At 41.8% G+C, this 25,340-nt stretch overlaps 1 protein-coding gene across 5 annotated transcripts in view; it reads right to left on the bottom strand.

Moving 5' to 3' along the window:
* ST7 (suppression of tumorigenicity 7) overlaps positions 1-25,340 on the bottom strand; it is a 208,765-nt gene that overhangs the window by 157,958 nt on the left and 25,467 nt on the right. The window contains exon 1 of one of the 5 annotated variants that reach the window (XM_019543419.1): positions 1,487-1,818. The exons of 1 other annotated variant lie outside the window; for it this stretch is intronic. In XM_019543419.1, the coding sequence (XP_019398964.1) occupies positions 1,487-1,508 (22 nt within the window). In that variant the 5' untranslated portion in view covers positions 1,509-1,818. Of the gene's footprint in view, positions 1-1,486; positions 1,819-25,340 lie in introns of those variants that run through there. 3 more of the 5 variants (XM_019543417.1, XM_019543415.1, XM_019543418.1) reach the window with 3 other exon arrangements.

Genomic DNA, 25,340 nt, shown 5'->3' with positions numbered 1-25,340 from the left:
CCTGTTCTTTAATCAAGTCTTTTATTAATATACTGTACCAAACAAGTATGAATCATTGAAATAAACAAGGTTAGGCATTACTTGACTTCCAAGTGGGAAGCATGCATTTTCTGAAAAAGAATACTCAGCACCATACCAATTTTTTTCCCCATAAATATCAGTGTGCATATTGCACACATACAAACTGTGGCTCAAAATTCTTAACTGGTTTCACTAACCTAAACTAAAATATCAGACATTTTAGTTATATTCCAGTGACTGAGATCTCCAAGTATGTGTTCAGCAAAACATTAGGGCATGCATGAAAAGCTACTCTCAGAGCAGAAGTAATCAAAGAGTGGATTTTGCTTTTATACTTTCCTGACCTTGACCAGGCATTGTGTCAGAGTATCTGCCACAATGAATCAACAGGACCAATTAAACCTCAGAAAGAATGAGGTTCCTGAGGGTTACCACTGCAGGATCACCAGATAGCTCAGCATGTTACCATTTTTGATTAACAACCAGCTGCGAAAAGCTCTCCATGCTAACCAAATTGAGATATTATGGAAATACATTGTCCTATATATTAGAAATACAGAAAACTCAGAATATACTAGGGTTATCATCTGCCAAATTAGAAGTGCTTTCAATGCAGAGTATTTAGTTTATATATGTAACATACTAATAAAACAATTGTATTAGCTACAAGACAATCAGTGAATACCAAATGGTTTACTATAATTTCATTATAATTTATATTAATTATAAAGCCCCTCCCTCCTAATCTCAATCACCAAGCATTCTTTGAAATGAAAGAAACGTAAGTTATTTTCAGTGACATGTGTCAGCACTGTTTTTATGCCCTAAACTAGTTGCAAGGTTCCAGCACAAGGCTTAAAAAGAAACAAATTACCTATTGTTGTGAAATGTTCACCACATACCATATTTAGATTACCTGTCATCCCACAAACTGTTCAACACTAGCGTCTCAATTTATCAAAAAGAATTTAAGAGACAGTTCTCTCTCACAGAAACAAGAATAAAGAAAATTAACCCACTGCTGTCTTTCTTTCACCCCAGGTAAAAATCATTATTCTGTAGCCCTCTCTGGTTAGTCCTGTAGCATCTTCTCAGTCCCTCAAACATGCCTATTGTCATCTAACACACATACATTACACACCTGTAACAACAAATTATTGACAGAGTGGATCTTATCGTTTAAACATATTCAAACGAAAATGTATTTTTCTCTGCATCTTCCAGTGGCCTGGATTCAGCAATACTGACAGCCCTGACTTGCTGCCGGCCACAATGATGCACACACAGACACAGAAGGCGGACGCTTTGTCCATCATCTTTTGCTCCTTTGTAAATAGGCTAGAACCACAGCTTTTTGCCCCCAACCTACAGCAAAGGGAATACAAGGATCATGGATGCAATGATGATATAAAACAAGCCCTGTTATATAAACAGAAAATGATGCAAGTGGGATGCATTTACTTACATGAAGATTCAGTGCCAAACATGGCTGGCCCCAGATGCTGCTATTTAAAAACAGGAAAAAAGGAAAAAGAGTGAAAGACGGAGTGTTTGAGAGTAGGGATGAGACTGCTACACAGCAGGGGTCATGAAGCCAGACAATGCAGTCCAAGCTATCCAAGCTGCCAGATTCTTCTCTCCTAAGCTTCACGTTGCAGATAGCTTTGTCCCTGTAGCCAAAGCAAAGGTCTTCTTTCAGGAAGCAAAAGTCAGGAGCTGCTGTTTTAAAATCCAAGAGATAAGGAAAGGGCCAGTTCCCTTCTGTGATGCAGTGAGGCAGAAATAGGTAGCAGACACCAGATACTGCAATCCACAGACAGCCCCTGCTCTGAGTAAGACAATAGCATAGCTTATGCATACACTGGATGACGTCAGGACACTGCAAAGACTGACTGCTGTTAACCAGAGGCTCAGAGGGGGCTTGGATACAGCAGAGCAATTCAAATGGGAATTCCTTTGTCACAAAATGCAGAAGACAAAGCCCCAGACGTATATTTCCCTCCCCAATAATTAAAAAAAAAAAATCCCCCCAAACCGGAATGCTTTAACTATAGCATGAAAATAGCTGTATCGGATTTACAGTGATTTCTGAAGTGCATATACTGGAAGCCTTTCATTGCAAACACATCATACAGAATAGATGAAAGATTCCTGGGACATATATCTGTCTGGACAGATACCTCTTATGGGACTTTGGCACTTTCAGAAAAAGAATAAATTACCTGCTTCCTTTTGTAATAAATTATCTAAATGTCCCCCACCCCCCTCCCCCCGGGGCCATACCCTCAGCAAAAGGATCAAAATCCTGAGCCAACCTAAGCTTAAAATTTTAATGCAGGAGTGCTGACCAAGTGTTCAATAATTTTATGTGTTCAACAATTTTACTAATGTCCTGTTACTCTGCACCAGTGATCTAGCCATAATTCAAAAGTCACATTTATAATAAACATGAGAAACAAAAATTACATTCCTCTCAGAGATGCAAAGCCTTTGTAGCAACAAAAGGAAAATGTTTTCTTCCCTATCAATTTCACTTCATTCATTCAAACTATGCAGATTCTGCATTTACTAACCTGCACAAAATTTAGAATGACTGCTTTCGGGGACTCTGCAATTAGAAATGCTAATATAAAAGCAAACATAAACAGAGACTTAAGCTGACTGTTGCAGTTCTTACAGCAAACAAAATGAATTCTCAGAAGCCAAGCTGAAGCCCTGTGCTAGCAAGAGCAGTGAAGCAGTAAGTTGACACTACCTCATCCATATTAGGGATTCCTCTCTATGAATGGCTATCTGGAGGGGTAAGGAAGAAAACTGGCTCTCTCTGAGCACCAACATGCAGCAGCCAACATAGAAATAACTGGAAGACGATGCCAATGGAAAAGAAGAAAGGAAATACAAGTGCACCCACTGAGCAAAGCACTTAAAGATGATAAAATTGTTTTTACACTTTTGTAGATTAAATATTACTTAATATTCCCTCAGCATTGTTTACTAAATACTCTCAGGCTTTTCGCAGAACACAAAATATCAGTAGGGTGGGAAAAAAAAGTTAAGACTACAACAGTAATAATATTTTCATGTACAGAACCTTCCATAGAGGATTTCAACTTGCTTAAAAAAACAAAAACATCATCATGCCAATTTTAGCTCTGCCACAAGCCTTAGGTCTGAAAGAGAAATGCTCCTCTTTCACAGCCCATCCTAAGAGCTAATATTTTCTGCTTCCCTGCTTAGCACCCCAGAAGAATATTTTCCTTTGTTTAAATCTGCCTATAGCACATAGCTATTGCATCCACACTTTTAATAAAGTGGCTGGGGAACAAGATATTATAATGTGGTAAAGAAGTCACTTGCTGTTTAGTTGTTTTTTTGCAAAAGGAAAAAAAAAAAGAACACAAGCAGGATATTGTTAAGTGCTAGCTAAATGGGTCCAGATCTCAGGATACACCAACTCATTTCAACAGAAATCTTACTAGGTCTTTTGGCCAAGGTAACATTTCATTTTGAACTTGGTGACTGTGCTCCACAGGAGAAACCGTGGGAGAAGGAAAACTATGCATAAACTGTGAAGCTTCTCTGCTATGGCGTCTTCTCTTATATGCTTTGCAGATCAGTAAGGAAAACTAACTGCACAGATCCTGAGGATGTTCAGCCACCTCTGGGGTTAGCTTTCACTCAACAGTGAAAGCTAGAATCCAATCCATGCTCCATATTAGCGTGAAAGGCTTTTCAGGAGTCTTGCTACTCTTGATTCTTCCTCAGTGACTGTGCACTAATCCCAGGGTTTGAAATACAGTGGAGGCTGGGGGGGAAGGGCTGAGCCCACCCATAAGAGACGTGCATCCAGGCCCACTCCACACCTTCCTAAGCAGCTCGAGTGGCAGCAGCAGCTCCTCCCAGGTTCTGGCTGCCACCACTGCAGAGCCCGCCCCAAACAGGGATTATTCAGGGTTTGAATTACACTAAAACCAAGAGGTTGAGGAACTAAAGAGGGGAGCACATTTATTTCTAGTAATGTTACTTCCCAACTAGAAATGTAATTATATGTTGAGAACACCAAATCATTTCCATTTCCCCGGACTGCCCTGTTCCCAACTGACAAGACAGATGGGAACTCAGTCTTGTTCCCAGGGTGGGAAGATGGGAAGAGACAGACTTCCCAGGCTGCCTTGAATCAGCTAGCTGTGGCTCTGATCAGGATACACTCAATAACCCAAACTTGACAAAAGTTACAGCAATCAGTGTGGGGTAAACACCTATTCACAACTTAGCCCAGCAGAACTGCCATGAATACTGGCCAGGTAACTCACCGCAGTTCATGAGATGGGAAGATGGGAACTTCCCTGTCGCAGATGCCACGCAGTCTGGGAAGTCCTGGAAGCACGGGAAGTTAGAAAATCGGATGTCTACTAAATAGGCAGCTGGGAAGCTGGACAGCCCTGGAGCTCAGGGAGCTGTCTGGGCTTGGAAGGAGGCTGCAGATACTCAAGGGTTCTTGAACTCCCCTAAAATTGACAGAATTCATGCCTTCTTTGTAATCGAACTCCTTTCAGCTTTGGCAAAGCCTTTTTTTCCCTAAAGGGTATTCCTTCTCTGTGAATATAGATTTCCTTACCTTTATGTCATTTACAAAAACTGAAAAGATGTATAGGAGGTATCAGCAGGCACACCATCTAGGTGCTTATCTAGTTCAGCACATGCAGAGATAGTCTTTGGACTAGCCTGATTTACTGACTGGAGGACTATTATTTCCCCGGTACTCATTCCTACACTGAAGGCTGAAACACTTGCTAGGCACTCCTTATGTGGCATAAAATGTTATGTGGCTGACTGAGACCATGTTTCTGTTGCTACATTTAGTTTCAACCTCCTAGCCCACAAAGGGAAATTTAAAGCAGGCTAACTTCTGGTGGTGGGGGGATTCAGGCCTAGTGACCGGGACCTAATGAATTCACCCAAGACCATCTGAATGAAGCTAAGTAACAGCAGTATTTAAGCAGACTGTGCTCTGAAGCACTCACTCTGGTTCAGGGGACTGATTCTGCGGGGAGCTACCCAGCCAGCATTCATGGCAATTCTGTGGGGTTAAGGTGTAAACAGGTTTTCCCCTCACACGGATTACTGCAACCCTGCCACGTTTGGGCTGTTGACTGTACCCTGGTTGGAGACAGTGAGCGGATTCAGCAGCTGAGATGGCAGGGGATGGAGGAATGTAGACCGCTATAAACATGAGTGGGGAAGAAAAGAAAACCTTACCTGCCCGACATCTCTGCACACTGCAAGAGCTGGTTCCCTGGGAGCTGCATCTGGTACCCTGTTCCAGGGGTGGCCAGAGTTACTCACTCTGGGAGCTACATCCGATCCTGGAGAGCCGAAAGCTGGACAGTGAGGCGAGAGGAGGGGGGATGGACCCGAAGTGGAGGTCACCTCCCCCTGCACTGCCAAGCTGCTCTGGCTTTCCCTGCAAGGTGCCCTGCCCCAGCAGCCCAGTGTCACCTGGAGCCGCCTTGGAGAGAAGTGGGCAGGGCGTCAGTGGAGAAGCCCCAGACAGCCGCAAGAACCGTGCCGGCAAGCCGCATGCAGCTCACAAGCTGCAGTTTAGCCACCGCTGCCCTGTTCTCTCCCCTCCAGCCCAGATACGCTATAGGCCACAGTGCTGCACCTGCTTGACAAAGACCCGCTTGGAGGGACTCTGGTATCTCCTCAGTCAGCTCCTGGGACTGGTGTCCTGCAACCTCACACTTCCCCCGCCCCCAAATGCTATTGATCCTGGTAACAGTTGTGTTATTTGGGTTTCGGCATCTGGATTGGGGAATAAAATATGTTCCCAAGTTTGGCCAGCCATCTTTTTGTGTTAATGAGACTTTGGCCAACAGGGGCATATTACAATTGACTCAGGTTTCACGAAAGTGTAACTATTTATGTAATAGGGCATTATTCTTTGGGAGTTTTTAGCCAATAACAGCCTAGAAAAAAATATTACTTTCTGTGCAAAATAAACTACATTGAAGACTCAGGAAATATTTGTTTTATGGCAGTGAATAATTAGAAAAATAACAAAAGAGGATATGGAAAAGGAAATTAAAGTTTGTCTTTAGATCTGATAGGACTTATTGCAGAGGAAGGAAATAAAATACAACAATATAGCCCCTGACCCTTACTTATGTAGCTTGGGCCTCTGATCCAATCTTCTAATTTCTTTGTAATAAGGATCATCAATTATAAAGGGTAAGACAAAACAATATGTCAAGTTAACTTCTTCCTATCCCGCAAAAAGAATCATTTTTGTTAATGTATGTTTGTTTAGATGTGGTAAGCTTAAATATATAGCACAACTGTAGCTAATACCCAAATTAGTAAGTAATTGATATAGTTTACCTAACCGCACTGTACACTATGACTAGACAACTCTATCCTATTTGTTTGTTTGTTTTCCTCTAGGATTTTGAATTTGGGTTTTGTGGTTGCCACTCTATTGAGGCAGACATCTATTTGCTCTGCAGTGGGAGAATGAGGGCCGTCTGGAGCTGCCCACGCTCTCCAGCCACTTCAGGCAGGTGTTCCAAGGCCTGGAGTGGCCCAATCGTGGACACCCTGCGGAGTTGCACGCAGGATCACAGCCCTCAAAAGCCCCAGAGTACCTGCCTGGCTTTCCCTGCTTCCAGAGATGCACACCAGGGAATATCAGGGTGCCTCTCTGTAAGCAGGGAAAGTCAGGATTTCCAGGGCACATCTCCATAAGCAAAGAAAAGCCCACACTGGTCCCGATGTGCAGGCACGGGACCTGGGAAATCCCCGATGCCCCATTCCTCCACACCAGGACCCACACAGCACCGTGCCTCCATGATGAGACCAGCACTGACCTATGCCTCTGTGTGAAGTGCAGGTTAGTGCAGGACCTGGTGCTGGTCCCAGTGTGGAGGCATAAGGCACTGGAGATGCCCTGGTTCCCATACTGTCCTGAACTTCTGTGCCACTCCATGCCTCCATGTGAGGTATAGGTTGGCACAGGGCAGTAACGGATATGGGGGATCCCCACGCCCTTTGACATCCCACCATAGTTGAGCTACTTTGTTTGGCAATATTTATTTCTACAGGATGGCCAGGTCTACACATGCTATTAATGCGCTGAAAGCTCACTGTGCTGTAAAATACTAGGTAGTAAGCTTTACCTGGGAGCGCATTTACGCATACGCTTATTGGGAGCAAATTTGCACCTGATGGGAACAGTTCAGTGCAGGAAGCTGTCTGCTGGCCAACCTCTGATCAGACTGGAGGCTGGGACATCGTCCCCTGCCCTAGTAGCTAGATAAGGGGCAGGCAATTATTTTGGGCAGAAGGCCACTTACGGAGTTTTGGCAAGCCATCGAGGAGCCACGGGCAGATAAATATTAATTTTCTAAATTTTTTAGGGGCTTTGTGGGCTGGATAGAATGGCCTGCCAGGCTGCATCCGGCCCTGGGGCTGCATTTTGCCCACCCCTGAGCTAGCTGCTGCAGAGTCCCTACTCTGAAATTGGAGCTGGGGATGGGACACTATCCTTTGCCTCGGCAGCTGCTTGATCTTGGGGGCCTCAGCTGCAATCTCAGAGTGGGGGCTTGGACATCTATGTCCCAGCTCCCACTCCAAGAATGGAGCCAGGGCCTGGCATCAGGCAGCTGCTGGGGCAATGTCCTAGCCCCAACTTCGACTGGCCAATCAGAACAGAGGCTGGGAAGCAAGCAGTTTCCCTGGGGAGGGAACAGTTCTGCCTACTGCTGCCTGGGCTGACCAGGAACAATTTGCCTACTGCTGAAGCAATTAAGCATACTACTGTGGAAGTATTTGCATATGTTGTTAACCATGATCCATTTAAGATACACTTTGTTTTACCATTTCATATAAAGAAAATATCTGAATTTAACATTTTATTTTGTTTGGTTCTGTTATAATTTCTATGAATTACAAAAGGCCATTCCCACATGATCAAGACCAAGTGAGGAACTGACTATTTGAACTATTTGTAAGGAAGTCTCAAATCCAAGCATGAACAGAGGGTGCCCAAAAGCTTACATGATCAGGAACAAAGATAGTCACTAAGGAAAACAAACAACTATGATTGTACTCAGAAAAGAGCTAAATTCATCTCTATTACAATATCACCTATGGAACATCAACATTAGGGCTCACTCAAGCTAAACAAACACTCTGTAGTCTGATAGCATAAAGATACAGAATCCCCAAAGCAGAAAGCATAACATATAAAATTTAGAAACATAATAAATATCGAATTGTAAAATAACTTAGAACTGTATTAGATAGCCTGAATATTGTATTCCGCTAAGAAGATCCACAGCAGTCGTGTTAGCCGATTCACTACCAAATCTTTATGGTTAAAGCTCACTCATTTGTTGAAAGATACATAAAATTCAAATTATTTTTCATTTCAGGCAAACCTGAAGAGGCCTGTCAAAGCTAGTAGAACAAATAGCAATGATTTCATCACACAGCTAGGGAAAATTTAGGGAAGTATTAACACAGGCAATGTTAACACGACAAATGTGCTGTCTTTTCTTAGAAGGAAGGTGTCTCCTAAGCTTTGATATTAAATTCTAACCACTGACCCTCTCCTGCACCCTGATCCTGTAATGTGATCTATACTGGGAGTCCCTTTTGCTCACGTGGCATTCCAATGAAGTCAATGTGTGGGCTCTCCAGAGGCACAGAAGTCCATCAACATTGCTCAGATTGCAGGATTCAGCCCAGTCCCTTTCCAGAGAACGTGGGCAAAGCAGTGTAATTTCTATCAGACTGCAATAGCAGTTTCCAAACTCTCCATACCCAAGGTTTTTAAAAGTAAAAGTCTTACTGACTTTTAGTGAGGCTGTACTTCTAAATTTTTTAACACTTTTTAAAATTTTCACGTAAGTTGACTAAAAAAAACTTGGGAGGATCTAGTTGTATTGCAGAATGCTTCATCACAAAGAAAAAGAAAAGGTACAATTCCCAAACCCAAGTCTGCTTGAGAATGATGTTTCAGAACTACTCTAAATTTTTCTCATGGTACTTGGAAGTTCAGTCTCTCTCACAGCCAGTGCATGCTTTGTTTTCTCAGCCTCTTCATGGTTACTAACACCTCCTTTTGAAGTTTTGAGATCTTTCAGCTAAGTGGTAAGAAATTGGATTATTACAAGCAATGACCTTTAGCCTAGTATAAAACCAGCTTAATATTAAAATTAAGTTCTCTTCCCAGGCAATCCAATTGATAACATATGTTGTGGTTATGTTGGAGTGATGTCACTGTGGTGGTCCAGGAAACGTGAGAGAGAGGCAATGGTTTTTATGGGCAATAACTTTTATTGAACCAACAACATATATTGTTACTTTAACATTTAGTTAGAGCAACTTATCTTCCTTCAGATCATTTAGCAATGCTACAATTAATCCTGGGACAAGGAAGCAGACAAACATACAAAGAAAGGATAAAAATGGAGAAATAAAAAAGAGAAGGAACAATCTTTAGATGAGGATGTTATGTTATAAAAAAATTAAAACAAATTATTCAGCAATTTATACATTATAACCAACAAATATAGTCACCTGTCTGGGTCAACTGATTTTCATCCTCCCTTTTAAAAGGGACTAACATGAAGGACTTCAGTGTTTTCATTCACAGCAAAGTTCCCAAGTGCTATCTTTAAATCAATATCTCATCCAAATAAGCATGGAACAAACTTGCTGTTATAAATTCAGGACTACAAGACCCAATTTCTTTACAGAAAATGAAAAAAGAATACATAAACAGCACTACTGGCCAAAACAAAGCATTAAGCAAGGCACCATTTGCCCTTTATACACCTAGTTGATAACTTTGACCCTGCACATCCTATCGGCCACCCTACCTGCATTCAACTGCAGCAGAAAGGAAGAGGTAGCAGGCTGCAGATAAACACCACTGACACCCAGGTAAAGTTAGTTTCTGGTATTTCAGAGGACAAGATAAAACCCGAATAGGCATCCATAATAAAATGAAAAAAACTGAAATTACAGAAAATAACATGGGAAGTAAATATTATCATCAATAGGTTTAAATTCCTGAGAATTTTAAAGGGTAGGTAGAAAAAAAAAATATTTTAAAATCAATTATAGGAACTAGTGCATCTACCTCTGGGTACTGGCTACTTCTGGAGCCAGAACACTGCGCAAAATTCACTTCTTTCATGTAGCACGGTACTTCCTCGACTTCCAAATAAGTTTTGGAAATGAATTCTTGATTTCTACAATTGTTGTTTGCTTATTAGAAGATAAGGAAAATGGGAAAGGAAAGTATTTTAATAAGCAAAGGAAATGTGACACTTGAGGTTCACCTGTGAACAAAGAACTTTCTCTCGGTTTTAATGCAGACTTTGCTGTGTCATATTCCAATCCAACTCCCAGTGAACTCAATTCATTTCACTGTACACTAACTGCACAAACAAAATGCATCTTATTTTCAATGTATATTTGTGCCACAAGAGTTTAAATTACTCTTTGGAGCTCTCTTAATGTGGCCCTTAAAATACATTTTATGAAAAACTAGTCCACTTAATACAAGCCTTGTCTGTTATGATTTTACTTGCATATGCAATATAACTCCTTCTAAAGCCTTCATGCGACTGTGCAAGCCTGGCTGGAACTGTAATCTGAGGAGCAGGAACTGATGTAAAAGCAATAGCACTGGTAATCAAAACACAAGCTACCATAAAGTCACAAGCAGCAAATGGACTAGAAGTAAGCGTCATGCAGGTTGGGCGCCAGGAAGGCTCAAGGTGTAAGGTGATTGCAGAGGTGCCCTGTGTTCTTTTCCAGTTCAGGTCATGGCTTATAGACATCAACAAAGAGCCTCCCCCAAACTAGCCTGAGTTTCACAGGAATTTTCCCACAGCAAGGATAACATTCATTCATCACTCTGTACAAGGAACAGTATTCTATTGTAACATCTTTGAGGGCCTAGTAAACGAGAAAATAAATTGACCACAGCAGTACTCAGACCCTAAACCCCCACCCTGCTGAAGTTATAAACACGCTGATATTTTGTAGATAATGTCTTTTGCCCAGTGCTTGTTAGCCATGTTGCAACTATTTATATTACTTAAATACTCAAATATTATTTGCATTCATTATGTTAGAGTGAAAATAAAATAAAGTTTCTTCTTTGGTTAGACTCCAGCTGGATAATATTTACAATGGTGAGCGCAGAAAGGAAAAAAACAAGCTGAAATAAAATACTGAAATTAAAGACCAAGGTAGACATAAGCTGAACTAAAACCACAGATCTGAACAAGACTTGAGGTTTCATGGTCAGACTCCAGACTAGACCTGGCTTTGAGGCTGGGTCACACTTTCAGTCTAAAGGGAAATTGTTAGAAGGACAGAAAGCAGAAGCACTATTAGTTCTACCATCCTAGCTGTGAACAAACTGCATGATCATTAGGCTGCAAATCTGGGATTTAAAACAAAACTTCATCACTGCTAGTAAGTGTCAACTATGGTGCAAACTGGACAACCATCAGTATGTAAAACCAAAGTCTTTGATAGATATGGTTTATTAAAGGATGATCATGCCTTGAGCAGGGGCTTTGACTAGATGACCTCTAAGGTACCTTCCGATCGTGTATTTCTATGATTCTACAGAAGTCCCAAATAGTTTGCATTACTCCAAACTATGAACTAGCTAGTTTTCCATTTTAAACCATTCCTGATCAAATCAGAAGTGGAATAGATATCAGCAATACAACCTGGAAATATTTTATGCAAGGTATCCAGAAAGGACAAGGAACAAAAAACAACAAAATTCAGGACTGCGTTATGCCAAATGAAAGAAATACTAATGTTAAGTCTCAATTTCTAGTGGACCAATGGTCCAGTAAAGTACAGTGAAATAAAACACTGGTCCAACATCCCTGAAAATCTGGGATCTAATTAAATAATGTGATCTCTCAAACGAAAATCAATAAGTAATCCTGATATGGAGTGTTGGGGGTCAGGACTACAACACATGGGGAAATTAGACATCATAAAACATGGTTTTGACTAAAGGATGATACAGCACATCTTCTCTTTCATGATCCCTATGAGAATTAACTAACAGGTATTAAAGGAGAACAAAAGTTGGTACCCTGCCAATGCAGGTAAGAACATAATAAGTGCCATACTGGGTCAGGCAAATGGTCTACTTAGCCTAGTATCCTATCCTGTCATATCCTCCTCCCTGGGGACCACCATCATTGATTTGGAGATACCAGAGGAAACATCTCCAACTTCTGTTTAATAGCTATTTTCTACAAATTTGTCTAGTGCCTTTTGGACCTGGCTATATTGTCTGTCTCTGCAATGTCCTGTGATAATGAGTTCCACAACTGATATAGTAAGATGATGTTAAAAGATAAATGTTCCAGGACTGGAAATGGGCCATCGTGGTCCCTATTTTCAAGACGGGGAGGAAGAAGGATCCAGGTAACTATAGACTGGTTAGTCTCACCTCTTTCCTTGGGAAAACCTTTGAAAAAATAATTAAGGATCACATTTGTGGGAGTCCAGCAGGAAAAACAATGCTGCAGGGTAGCCAGCATGGATTCATAGCAGATAGATCCTGCCTGACTAACCTTGCTTCTTTTTATGACCAGGTCACAAAATGCTTAGACGCAGGAGTCAAGGTAGATGTAATTTACTTGGATTTTAAAAAGGCTTTCAATATGGTATCTCACCCTATTCTCATAAATAAACTGAGGGGCTGTGATGTATATGATTACATGGTTAGGTGGGTGGCAAATTGGCTTAGGGATCGTACCCAGAGAGTGGTGGTGGATGGGTCGGAATCGACTTGGAAAGATGGGGGCAGTGGAGTCCCACAAGGCTCGGTCCTTGGACCTGTGCTGTTCAATGTCTTCATCAGTGACTTGGATGAGAGTGTGGAAAGCACTCTGTCCAGATTCAAAAATGATACCAAATTATGGGGTAAAGTTAACACACTAGAAGATAGGGAACAAATCCAGGCAGCTTGGAAAAATGGGCAGAATAGAATAGGATGTAGTTCAACAAAGATAAGTTCAAAGTGCTGCACCTAGGGAGTAGGAATCACCAGCACACTTACAGGCTTGGGGAGGACCTTCTCAGCAGCACACCAGTAGAAAGGGATCTCAGAGTCATTGCTGACACCAAGATGAACACGAGTCATCAATGTGATGAAACGATCAGTAAAGCTAACTGTACTTTATCATACATTAACAGATACATGACAAACAGGTCCAGGGAGGGGATGCTTCCCCTCTACGTGGCAATGGTCAGGCCGCAGTTAGAGTACCACATCCAGTTTTGCGTGCTGCACTTCAAGAGGGATGTAGACAACCTCAAGAGGATTCAGAGGAGGGTCACTCGTATGGTTAGGGACCTGCAAGCAAAGCCCTACGAGGAAAGATTGAGGGACCTGGATCTCTTCAGCCTCTGCAAGAGAAGGGTGAGAGGTGATCTTGTGGCTGCCTACAAATTCTTCGGGGGGGGGGGAAGAGGAGGAAACAAGGAATAGGAGATGCTCTGTTCACCAGGGCACCCCCTGGAGTAACTAGGAAAAACAGCCACAAACTGACGGACAATAGATTTAGGTTAGACATCAGGAAGAACTTCTTTACAGTAAGGGTTGCCAGAATCTCGAATGCGCTTCCAAGGGACGTGGTCCTCTCCCCTACTTTAGAGGTCTTTAAGAGGAGGCTAGACTTGCACCTGGCTGGTGTGATCTAACCCCAGTGCTCTTTCCTGCCCAGGACAGGGGGTCGGAATCGATGATCTACCCTTCCAACCCAAACATCTATGTTCTCTTTGCCTGAATGATCCATAGGTCATGTCCAGAGGAGTAGGGGCATGTGCTTGCAAAGGCCCAAATAGTAGCAGCATAAATTTGTGCCTCTACTTTGTGCCGCAGAGCATGCCCCTGCACGTAAACTTTGTTGTGGGACAGCCTGTCCCACTGTGGGCAAATAGCTTGCACCCAGCTCATCCTGGCTCCCAGTGTGGTGCTCTGACCAGGCTCCACATGCTACTGAGGGGACAGGCCTGGCTGGGACACAGTGTCCCTCAGTGTGGGGCTAGCCAGCAAGCAGTCCCCATGCTGAGGCACCCTGCACCCCAACCACCTGGGGAGTGGCACGTAGAGACAGAGCAGCAGGCAGCCCTGGGCTGCCTGCTTCTCCCTCTATGTGGTTGTCCTTGTGCATGCTATTTTGGCATACTTTGCACTGATCTGTATTTGCTACTGGGATTTTTGCCCCTATGCTGCAAATTAGCCGCACTAAATCACAGTTTAACTTGCAAAGCATGCAGTCTGTAGTGCCACAAAGAGATCTGTGGCACCACAAACTGCACGTGCCTGCATGTGTGGATGTGGCCATAGTTTTTGTGAAGAAAAAACTGTGATGGGTACTCAGAGAATTCTGCCTGTTCCCCAAGCTTTAAATAAAGCAATCCCAGCGAGTATATACATTTTAGAGAAAGTTCTCAACATGTGAAAAAACACATGCCATGTTGTGCCTCATCTCCAGGCTCAGCTGACACCATCATTCTTTTCCTACATATTTTAAAGCAAATCCTTCTCAGTTAGTAAAACATTCTTATGGAGATGCTATTTTAAAACAAAACCCATTTTCTTTTGCTCAAAGAAAATTGAGTGCACCTTCTGCTATAGGAGCAAGCAGATGGACACAAGAATTTAACTTCAATCAATCACTTGTGGGATCTATCAAATAACAATTTCAACTACATCGCCTATGTACATGCTTTACCTGCATAGCTCGGTGGAGAGGAAAATACTGATTCAACAAGTTCAAAACCCTTTGAGGAAACATATTGACTTCACTGATATTTTCATCTGGAAGGTTTCTTAGGGCCTAGGATGGACTTTCAGGTCCAAGTGAGAAAGACTTTATAAATGATGGGTTAGGGCGGTAACTGGGGCATGGTAGACAAGGTTTCCTGCTTTGCCCGATTCACAGCAGAATTTTTCTTATAATGAATTCCTACAAATCAGGCAGACTAAGGTTTAAGCTGGGGGCAATCATATACCATGCTCCACTACCACCATACGTGTTGTGGTCCCAGGGGAAAGAGACAGAATCTGCTATGAAAAGGCAGAGCACAGTCAGGGACCTAAGGGTCCCACATCCTGCTGCAGTGTCCTAATCTTTTCACTACTACAGACAGATTAAGGTTACAGAGCCAAGTGTACCTAAAACTGCTACTGAAAAGCATGCCTTTGTTCCCTGTGGCTAAGTACAGACAGTGAAAAAGCCCGAGGCAGAATTGATTCAATTTTCACGTTTCTTTAAACTGCACTGATTGAACCAATAAGGAACTGAAAATTGACATTCAGTTTTCAGTTTGGAAAAGCAGACAGAAGCTTACAGTGACCCAGCTCAGAAGGCAGCAGATGCTGGTGGAGCATGCCTCCTAGTCTGTGGGCCACTGCTGAGCCCAGCCAAGTGGGGGCCATTGCCACTGGCTGTCTTGTACATGCCTGCAGCCCCTCACTACTTCTGCCCCCTCCCTGCAGGGATGGGAAGGAGCCCCAGCCTGGGTGGCAAGCCAGGGTTTGCCCCCCAGATCAGGCCCACTACTTCCCCCCCCCACAGTACCCCAGATCTTTGCTCACTTTCCCTCTGCCCCCTGATTACTTAAGTTTGCTTGCACTGTCTGTCCCAGGGAACAGGCAAGAAAGGGTTAAACTGCCTAACTGGCTCGCTGAGCAGACACTGACACTATAACCCTTCCCAAGGAGCAGGCAATAAAGGGTTAAATCAGGGAACAGGAAGGAAAGGTTTAAGCTGCCTGCCCCACAGGCTGAGCAGACCCTAGCAGTTTGTTAAGTCATAGGGTCATCCTCACATCTCACTTCATAGTATTATCCTGCTGGATGGGGCAGGTTTACTGCAGAAAGCACATTTACTTCATTCAGGTAAATTTCTATCACTCAGCTACTGCCACTGAGTTTATTAAAAAAAGCTCTGGATTATTAAAAAAGAAATAATTTAACGCTGATGGCCTCTAACAAATAGTAGCGTTTGTTAGGTACAAGGAGTTGCTTTTTTATTCAGTCTGTTTCAGTTACAATCTGTTATTTACTTGGCAAACAGATGCATCACTTTCATATTCTTATGGGGCCCACGGATTTCCTCTTTTGCTGCATTTGTAAAACCCTGTGCATGCCACTGGAATGACAGACATTAACGAAAATCAACCACTGATCCACCTTATAATAGGCTAAGCCCCTGTAGGCTTAGACAATAGGCAAAGACAATGTAGTCCTACCATGGATCTGGATTTTCCTTCTCCCATGGAAAAACAGAAAAAAATGCAGATTTCCCCTTTTATCTGAGGAAAATACAGATCTTCCATTTTAACAGAGAAACAGATTTTGCACTTCTCACAAAACACAATTTGTGTTTTTTTTAAATCAGGGAAAACCAGGATCCTTGGTCATAACCACCACAATTGCATGGAATACCCTTCATACAGCAGACCTGCATTCTCCCTAACGAGCCAAACTTGCTGTTCTGTTCTTACTGTTTTTAAAATATAGGTTATAACTTGCACTAGGTTTATTTAACTATTGGGTAGGTTCATTAACTTGGATAGATTTTTTTTAAATTCTCATCCCTTGGGCTATGCCTATATGGCAAACTTAGCAAGCCCAGCCGCGGCACCCTCAGGCATTCCATGCTACTCCACAGTACAGCCACATACATCTATGTGGCATTGCAAGAGGGCTGATTTAACTCTTCTTTTCTCATTATAAGTGTAGTTACACAGAATTCAAAACTATATTTTTGGGGGGGCAGGAGGAGTTAGGCCAAAACAGTACAGGTTATATACTTCACCCCTGTAGCAAGGCCTGTACCTTTCTAGATTGACTATGAACTGCTTTTCATCTTCTCTACTCTGCCTTCCTCAACTTTAGCCCTAGGTTATTTCTTTTCGGCTCCAGTATTCCTTTCTCCCTAGCCTAAGTTTGTTTTTGAAACTGAAATATGCCCCACATCTTTCTCAGTACATGATTTATTTTTAAATTGAAGTCTGGGAATGCAGAATCTCTCTTAAAACTAGTATTTCATTTTAGTCATCATTTATCAACTTCTGCAGGAAATGTGATACAGAGTAGAACAGGAACTGAATTTAGTTGAGCATTTTTTACCAGTAACTTTTCTCTGCTCTTGGCTTCAAAACCTTAAGAATAGAGTATCTTCATTAAAATGTGTTAATATCATAATGATTTTAGGAGTACCATTAAAGGACTAGATGTCTTTCTAAGAAAGGTGCTGTTCTTTAAATCACAAACTGTTACCTAAATACAGGTCAAGCAGTTACATTTTGTGGCCTTTATTCCAATCATAACAGCCCTTTTAGATCTTAATCTAAAAGGAGATAGCTTAAGGACCATGTCATGCTCACAAGAGCACTCTCACCAACTCAGGTAGGCTTCAAATAGCTTTCCTAACCAATTGTCCAAAGTGAGAACAATTACTAGAGCAATCACTCTTTTGGAAGAAGGGGGAAGAAAATTTGGGATCATATAAATATCTCATAATGCACTTTAATTCCTACATGCGCATTACAATTACTGCAGTAAAAACTTTTTACCAGATTCTTGGTGTTATTATTAGGCTTAGCAGAATTAAATTTTTATTTATTATTTTATAATGTTGATGGATAATATCAGTGTTTATTTTTAAGCATCTATTTTGATTTTTATCAATTTAAATTTTCAGGGTTGCGTGAAATTAGGGGCATGGGGGCAGACAATTTATTAATGACAGTATACTATTATTGCAGTGCAGTTTAACCGCCCACTGTGACAAACGTAACTAGGGATGCAAATATTGTTTTAAAATCATCTGTTTAACCTCCTCTGTTTATAATCGCTTAAACGGTTAACTGATAACACAGCAGCTCAAACATGGCTGCTGCTGGAAGCCACTCCCCAGGACCCTGTGAATAAGCAGCTAATTGTTTAACTGGCGAGTCATTAGGCTGCCCACTGTTTTCCCCTAACTTCGTAGATTACAGGTACTAGTCCCCCTCCCCTCCTTCCTCCTGCCCGCCCTGCCACCTTCTGGTTCCTGCTGGGGCACTGCATGGCTTCTCTCCTCCCCGCCCCGCTTCCCTGCCAGACTGTTCCCTATCCTGCACTAAATAACCAGTAAAATAACTGGTTATCACTGGGCTAATCGGTTAAATGATTAATCATCATTTAACCTTTTACATCCCTAAACATAACTACGGTAGGACTGCCACTAGCTGAGCAGCAGAGCTGCCATCAGTCCCAGCTCCGCTCAACCATAGTTCCTTCATCCGCTTTGTCACTTCCTCTTACTTTGTTCCCATTCCCCCAGGATTTCTTGGAGTTGCAGTCCAAACTACAGTCAGCACAGTTCTGTAGGACTGCTCCCCCTGCTATCACTTAATCCGTAAGTCATTATTTTTCTTATGTTCCCTTTCTATAAGTTTTAATCATTAACAATGGAAATTTTTTTGTCAGCCTGAGAGAGACAAAACTTGCTGTTTATCAACACTTGCTGATAACAATCTCTCATAGTAAAAATCCTGAATGGTGCTGGCAACACCGGAGTTGAATCCCCTAACAAGCGCAGTTGATAATCATGGAAAATTCCACAGCAAGCCCAGTATGTGCCCCCTGGGTGACCTCCAGGCATGTCAATCAGGCATGACCTACTTTCAGTCCTGTCCATGCTCAGTCACCACGCAGAGCTCAGACTTGCACATGCTCAGTTCACTAAGAGCATGATGTCATCGTCTAGAAGAAAATTCCTTCAACCAAGCACCCCAATTGGCTGAAGGGTTGCTTTAAAAGTTCTCTGACCCCCACCTTGGGGGTGGGCTGGTGTGCATCAGTGGTGGTTGGTGTGTATCGGTGGGTGCGTGGGTGTTGGCATTAGTGTATGTTGTTGATGCAGTAGGAGAAAAGGAGCTGCTCGATCCAAAGGCAGAGGCTGCTTAGGAGAGAGCGTGGAATTCAATTCCCAGTTCCATTCTTGAGTCTGCACAGTGACTTACCTGTATTTTTCGTGTTCGATCCTCCGGTTACGAACTGTGTATTTTCTGATTTGACTACTCCTTCACGATTTCTACAATTTGGATTCTTCGACCTGGTTACTGTTTACCTGGCTGTGGACTGATTCTGGTTTCTTTACCGACTACGGATTTGACTCGTCCTTCCACTGAATACTGCATCCTCCAGTTTTGACTTCGGCTTTCCTCTCGACTATCTGACGGGACTGGCGTCACGCATCGACACACCGAGTTACAGTTCTGTTATAGTTTGTTTGTCCTACCCGTTTATGAGCTGTTGACCAGCCCTGGGACTAGTGATGGGCAGCCAGTGGTGGAAAGCAAGGGCTCATTACGAACCTCATGGGCCAACAGACCCCTCTGTTGTTTATTGTTGTTTGTTTCATATTGTAACTGAAGAATATCATACCTAAGCTTCATCAAAGTATAAGTTCAAATAAACCTACCTTGTTGTTATCCGCTACGTGTCCCTTTCTCTGAACTCCACGCCAGTAATCCCACCTGTTCATATCCAATTGCCACCTTGATGACCATGACCTTGGGGCCCTGTTCCCCGACACAATCAAATCCTGGCAAGCCTAATTATTACATATACTTTACTCATTCTTGTCTCACCACATTCACAACAGGTATGTGTATTTTGTTTCTGCACTAGGGAACATGAGACATTCTTGACATGTCAGAACCAAAGTTTATGTTTTGTACAATAAGCTTTTAAAAAGCCAAAGACCATTTGAAATAGTCTATCAATTTGGACTTTAAGTTTCTGTTGAGGAAGCTGTTCTTCATTCTTTCCTCACATTTAAGAGTTTCTGAAATGATGGAACCTTAAGCTAGAACAATACGACTATACTTCAGTTTGGCCCCAGTATTGATGCATGAGCAATATCATGCTAAGGTAGCTTTACTACTTCCAGGTCAGGAATCCTCCCAAGCTGGAAGAAGTGGAGCCGGCTTAGTGCACTGCTACACACTCTTACACACACACACTAAACCCTGGTGAGAGGCAGACCCTATCAGTTAGTGCATGCACGCTAAGATGAATAACCTCTTTGGGTTCAAGAAGTAGTGTGCTTGATGTGTGCATCAGCTCACTGCTTGCACACATGATACTGAAGTAGCAGTGCAAGCAGCAAGCAATTTTTTTAAGTCAAAATTGTTCAACTAAGAAAAAATCCCAATTTTTAAAAAATTCCTTCAGGACACTGGAACAACTTTTCTGCCAGTGTAAGAGTCCTGTGGCTAAAGCTGGACATTTGGTAGCTTTCTCTCTTACTCCATTGAACTGTTACAAAATGGCTCCTACAGTATCTCAAAAGTGGCTGCAACTATGTAGTTGCTGACCAAACCGTAGCATAACAAAATTAAGATAAAGAAAAAACACTCATATAATTTAATTTTATTACAAACAAATTAATGTTAAAGTTTGTTATGTTTTTTTTCTTTTCATTGGATCATTGCCTTATTTTGAATAACTGCATGGCATGATTTTCTATTTCTTGGGTTTTTTATGATGCGTTTTATAACATTATTATAAAACAACTAGGAGAAGACTCTATGCCAAATAATTATAGTTAGGTTATGCAACTATTTCAAAATAATAAAAACTCAATAAAGATTGTAAACAGACCCAGTGTTCATAAGTATCAAGACAAAAATTAGATTTGCTTCTTCACACTGGCCCTGATCCTCCATCCATGGAAGCCAACAGAAATACTGCCACTGACATCAATGCAAACAGGGAGATCATTCAAAACAGATGCAACAAGATAATGTCACACAAAACAAACAAGTGAATTTCCAGGTATTATAGCATCACAATTAAACAATTTGAGTGTCAAAAATAAGTGATAGTCGAAACATAAAACAGACAATGATTCAACCTGCATTAACCTTTAAACGGTCTCCAAACATTCTTCCAAGACAATTCCAGCTATACCACTTTCTAAAATGTACTCGGAAAGGCAGTATGCATAGGATCAGACCACATGTCTGATATATTTAAAAGCTAGGAAACTGATTCTGTAAACACTTGTTATCCGGCCTAGTGCTTGCCATTGTGAAGCAGGCCCACTGAAGGAATGCAAAGGATTTTTCAGAGTGAACATTATAGAAAAAGTGCTTGGAGGAATGTGGTCCAGGTTCTAGCCCATATTAAAGCCTATGTTTTTACAAATTTTAGCCCACTAAAAGGACTGCTGAAACCTCCTAAAAAAACACACATTCATATTCTTTCATTGAAGCTGCAGAAGTTATCCAGCTGCTTAGTTGATGCCTGACCATTATATTACCATTATGTTGTTTTCTTTTAGATTTCTGTAACATAGCAGGCTAATAAATAGGTATAAAAATATATGGCAATAGCCCCATAATTAAGACTGTAACTAGATTCCATTATATAAACAATTTTTAACCCCCTAATGATTAGATGTTCTGGTAACAACAGTCTTCAACACCTCCATCCAATTTGATCATCCTACTCAGAGGATTAGATCTAGTCAGAGCCCTTCCATCCAGTAACCCCTTCTACCAGTTATCCTAGCTGTCTTGCTTCTGCAAGTGCAATGGCAATGCTCCCTCCCTTATTTAATACAAGCGCACCTCTTTTTAAAAGATCACCTGTCCCTCCTGATACCCAGGTGTTTCTGTTGGGGAAATTGCACAGACAGCCCCATCCCACTTGCCCATGCCAAGTACTGTGTAGCTGTGAAGGGAAGCTTCCAAAGTCAGTTATTCTGCAGGTAATAACACAGCTAGTTTTTCCAGTCTCTTATTTACTATTATGACTTCTTAATACAACCAGGAAATAAGAAAATCTTGAACTAGAAGTTTTACAGTCAATATTATGTAGAGTATATGATCAATTCCATAGCTAAAAGTGAAATGAGTTCAAGGTCTAATTATTGTGGTGAAATAGTCTTTCCCATTTGGGGCAGAGACATTAACATTTACCCTGCAGCATCACGAGATTTTGAAACTTACACTCATCCCATGGTTTGTGGCACTACATAAAATTAGACTTGGGTAAGACTGGGCTTCAGGATAAGTTCACAGAACTCAAACCTGTCTACTTTCTATGCCTGTTAGAACTGAGAGACGGAGGGATCTATTTCCATTTTGCAAATCATGCAAGCCACATCCAAAATATTTACATATACGCCATGCTATAGATTGGAAAGAAAGTGAGACATTTTGCTACTTGATTCTAACAGGTGGCAGGATTCAGGCTTACTACAAGAAAAGAAGCATTTTCTTATTACACAGATATTTGTATCACAATCCTAAATACAATTAACTCATCCTCTGCTTCTTCTACAAGCAATGACTTGCCAAGTACAGCAAAACTTAAAATGGCCCAGCAAACAGCTGATTGGATATATGCTGAAGTTGTGCAGGGGGATCTATATCAGCTCAGCGCCATGTTTTTTCTAGCAGATTAGGAAGCTTTCCTTTAATTAAACTCCAGAGCCTTAAGTGGTAGAGTTTGCACCCTGTGCGGCAGACGCATACCTGACACTGGCTTGTGTACTGGGGTGCCAGAATGGAGGCAGGGAAGCTTGAGGCTTCAAACTGTACCAACAGCCAGGTTAACCCTCCCCTGGTCCTGCAACCCTGATAGGTTTACAATACATGGCAATCAACAATAAAAAAAGACCCTTTAATTTAGTAGTGGCTACAGGGCTAGGGAAGGGTTAAACCTGGCTAAACCTGGCAGCACCAGCTCCCCTCCACCACTGGGAGGGAGGAAGGGTGAGAGGACTCCTGCTTCCATGCCCCTTCACTGAGCACCTGGGGCTCATGCTCTATTCATCCACCCTTACCTATACTACTGGTTAAAAACTAACCAGTTCACCACATCAGCATCTTGTGCTGCTCTATCTTAATAATCTAGCAGTGGAAGAAAGATGTGAAGATCTATAATTCAACAGACTGTACTTTAAATATCTCAACTGGCTTTAAAACAACTCACAGTCTGGGTATAGAGAATTCTGCCAACCTGGGGGTGGGTGGGGGGGTGAGGGGAGGGCACCTCAATTTGCTGTCAGTGAAAACAATAAAACAACAAGATAGTCTTACTTCCCCACCACTGGTTATAATGCATGTCATTCTAGCATACCAAAATACAAGTAGCAACTGTTCACACTAATCTTTCTGCACTCTCCACCTTCCAGAACAGCATATAGGTAGGAGAACTTCAGGCACAAAACAAACTCTGAAAGAACCTCCCCAATAATACAGTTGTAAAATCTGACCCAATTTGGGGAGAAAAGAAGCCTTTTATTTCAGTCAAAATAGCTGCAGAATTGAAATCTCTGGGCACTGACCTTCTGTTTCCATTTATGGTTAAGAATGTAAAAGCATGACCCTATTTTCTTTCCCAAAACCTCCTCATCCTGTTCTAATTTTGGAACAGAATTCATTCTCTAGTCAAACATATTTCTAAATGTTATTAGAAAAGTATGCACAGTAACCATGAGAAATTCCTACACATTACCAAATTTTAAGATGACAATAAAATGTTCAGCTCTTATCGTGCATTAATAAGTTATAATGATTTGAATAAAGCCCTTGAGCATCACTATGAATGGCTCAATGAAAACTTTTGCTCAAGGTGCAACTGCAGTTAAAAAAAAACAAACAAACAAACCAATAAACATGTTATGAAATAAGGAATAGTAAGAACAATAATATAAATAAATATTAAAACATAGCTGTACAAACTGATGTGGCAGCCTCACCCGAAAGGCGAAAGGCTGCATACAGACGTCGTACCCTATGTCAGAAAGACCACTAAAGACTTGGAGGAGGATTTGGAAAAGGGCAAGGAATGTACTGAGGGACTTGGAAGAATCTTCACTGAGGAGAGAGTTAAAAAGGTTGGAACTGATGAACCTTACACAAACAAGATAAGAAAGAGTGAATAGGATTAAATTATATAAAATACCAAATGGTTTAAAGAAGGTTGATAGGGAAAACACAAATTTCCATTCTCATAAGAGAACAAGGGGACAATCAATTAAAAGTAGCAAATTCAAAACCAATAAAAGGAAATAAATTCCTTATTGAGAAAAACTTCAGTAAAAAAAACTCAATGCCACAAGATGACGTTGGAGCCAAGAATTCAGCAAAATTCAGAGAGCAACTGTACAATTAGAATAACAGAATAGAAAAGTATGCCTGGAAGGCACTTCAGAAGGCCCATGATCCAATGCATCTAACTCAATCCAGGGCTCCTCCTGAGCCAGATACACAGGGTCAGGCCCAGTGGAAACTGCTGTGTGCCCAGCGACAGTGGCAGAACCAAGTAGTACTAGCTGTGATCCTGAGGCAGAAGTGGGGGTCTTAAGGTTACAGGACAAGGCCCTTACTGCCAACAGCCATGTTCTTCCGAGCCCAGGGACCTTGAATTCTGCAGAGCCCACACCTGTCCCCAACTTCCAGTAGCTTGCCAGTAGCATTGCTGGCCAGCTGGCACAACTCCATGGGCCATATCTGGGCCATAAGCTGTATGTTTGACACCCATGATCAAGTCCCAGCGCCTACTTAAGTCAGGATCATTCCCAACTAAATCATCTCAGTTAAGCATTTGCTTAATCTGCTCTTAAAGACTTCCAAGGTTAAAGATTTCACAACCTCTCTGGATGTCTTTTCCAATGCTTAACTACCCTCACAGTGAAAAAGACTGTTTTAATTACCAACTTTAAATTTTCCTTGTTGCAATTTAAGACCATTGCTTCTTTTCCTGTTCCCTGAAACCACAAAGATTGTCCAACTCCATCATCTTTATTATCACTCTTCTGGTATTTGAAGATTATTATCTAAATGCCCCCTCAGTCTTCTTGCCTCCAGACTAATTCCTAGTTATTTTAGCCTTTCTTCTTAAGTCACATTTTTCAGACCTCTAATCATTTTTTGCTGCTCACACTGGACTCTGTCAATTTGTCCCCATTTTTCTTGAAGTGCAGAGCCCAAAACTGAACACAATACACCTGATGAAGCCTCACCAGTGCTGAAGAGAGCAAAAGAATCATTTTGTGAGTTTTCTTCAGCAATCCCTTGCAGTCAAGGAAGATTGTCTTCCCTGATTGTCTTATCTGCGTATCCAAAGATGGCTGATGAGACCTACCCAGGATTGACAGACTCTATTGCAGCTCACACATGTGTTTCCATGTGGGGTGGGTGGTGCTGGATTTTTTTATTTGGTCTGCGATCTGCCATTTCTG

The sequence above is a fragment of the Crocodylus porosus genome, unplaced genomic scaffold (genome assembly GCF_001723895.1).
Source record: "Crocodylus porosus isolate Cpor-Errol unplaced genomic scaffold, CroPor_comp1, whole genome shotgun sequence".
Lineage (NCBI taxonomy): Eukaryota > Metazoa > Chordata > Crocodylia > Crocodylidae > Crocodylus > Crocodylus porosus.
The sequence above is the reverse complement of the archived record's forward strand: the minus strand, read 5'-3'. Positions and strand labels throughout refer to the sequence as shown.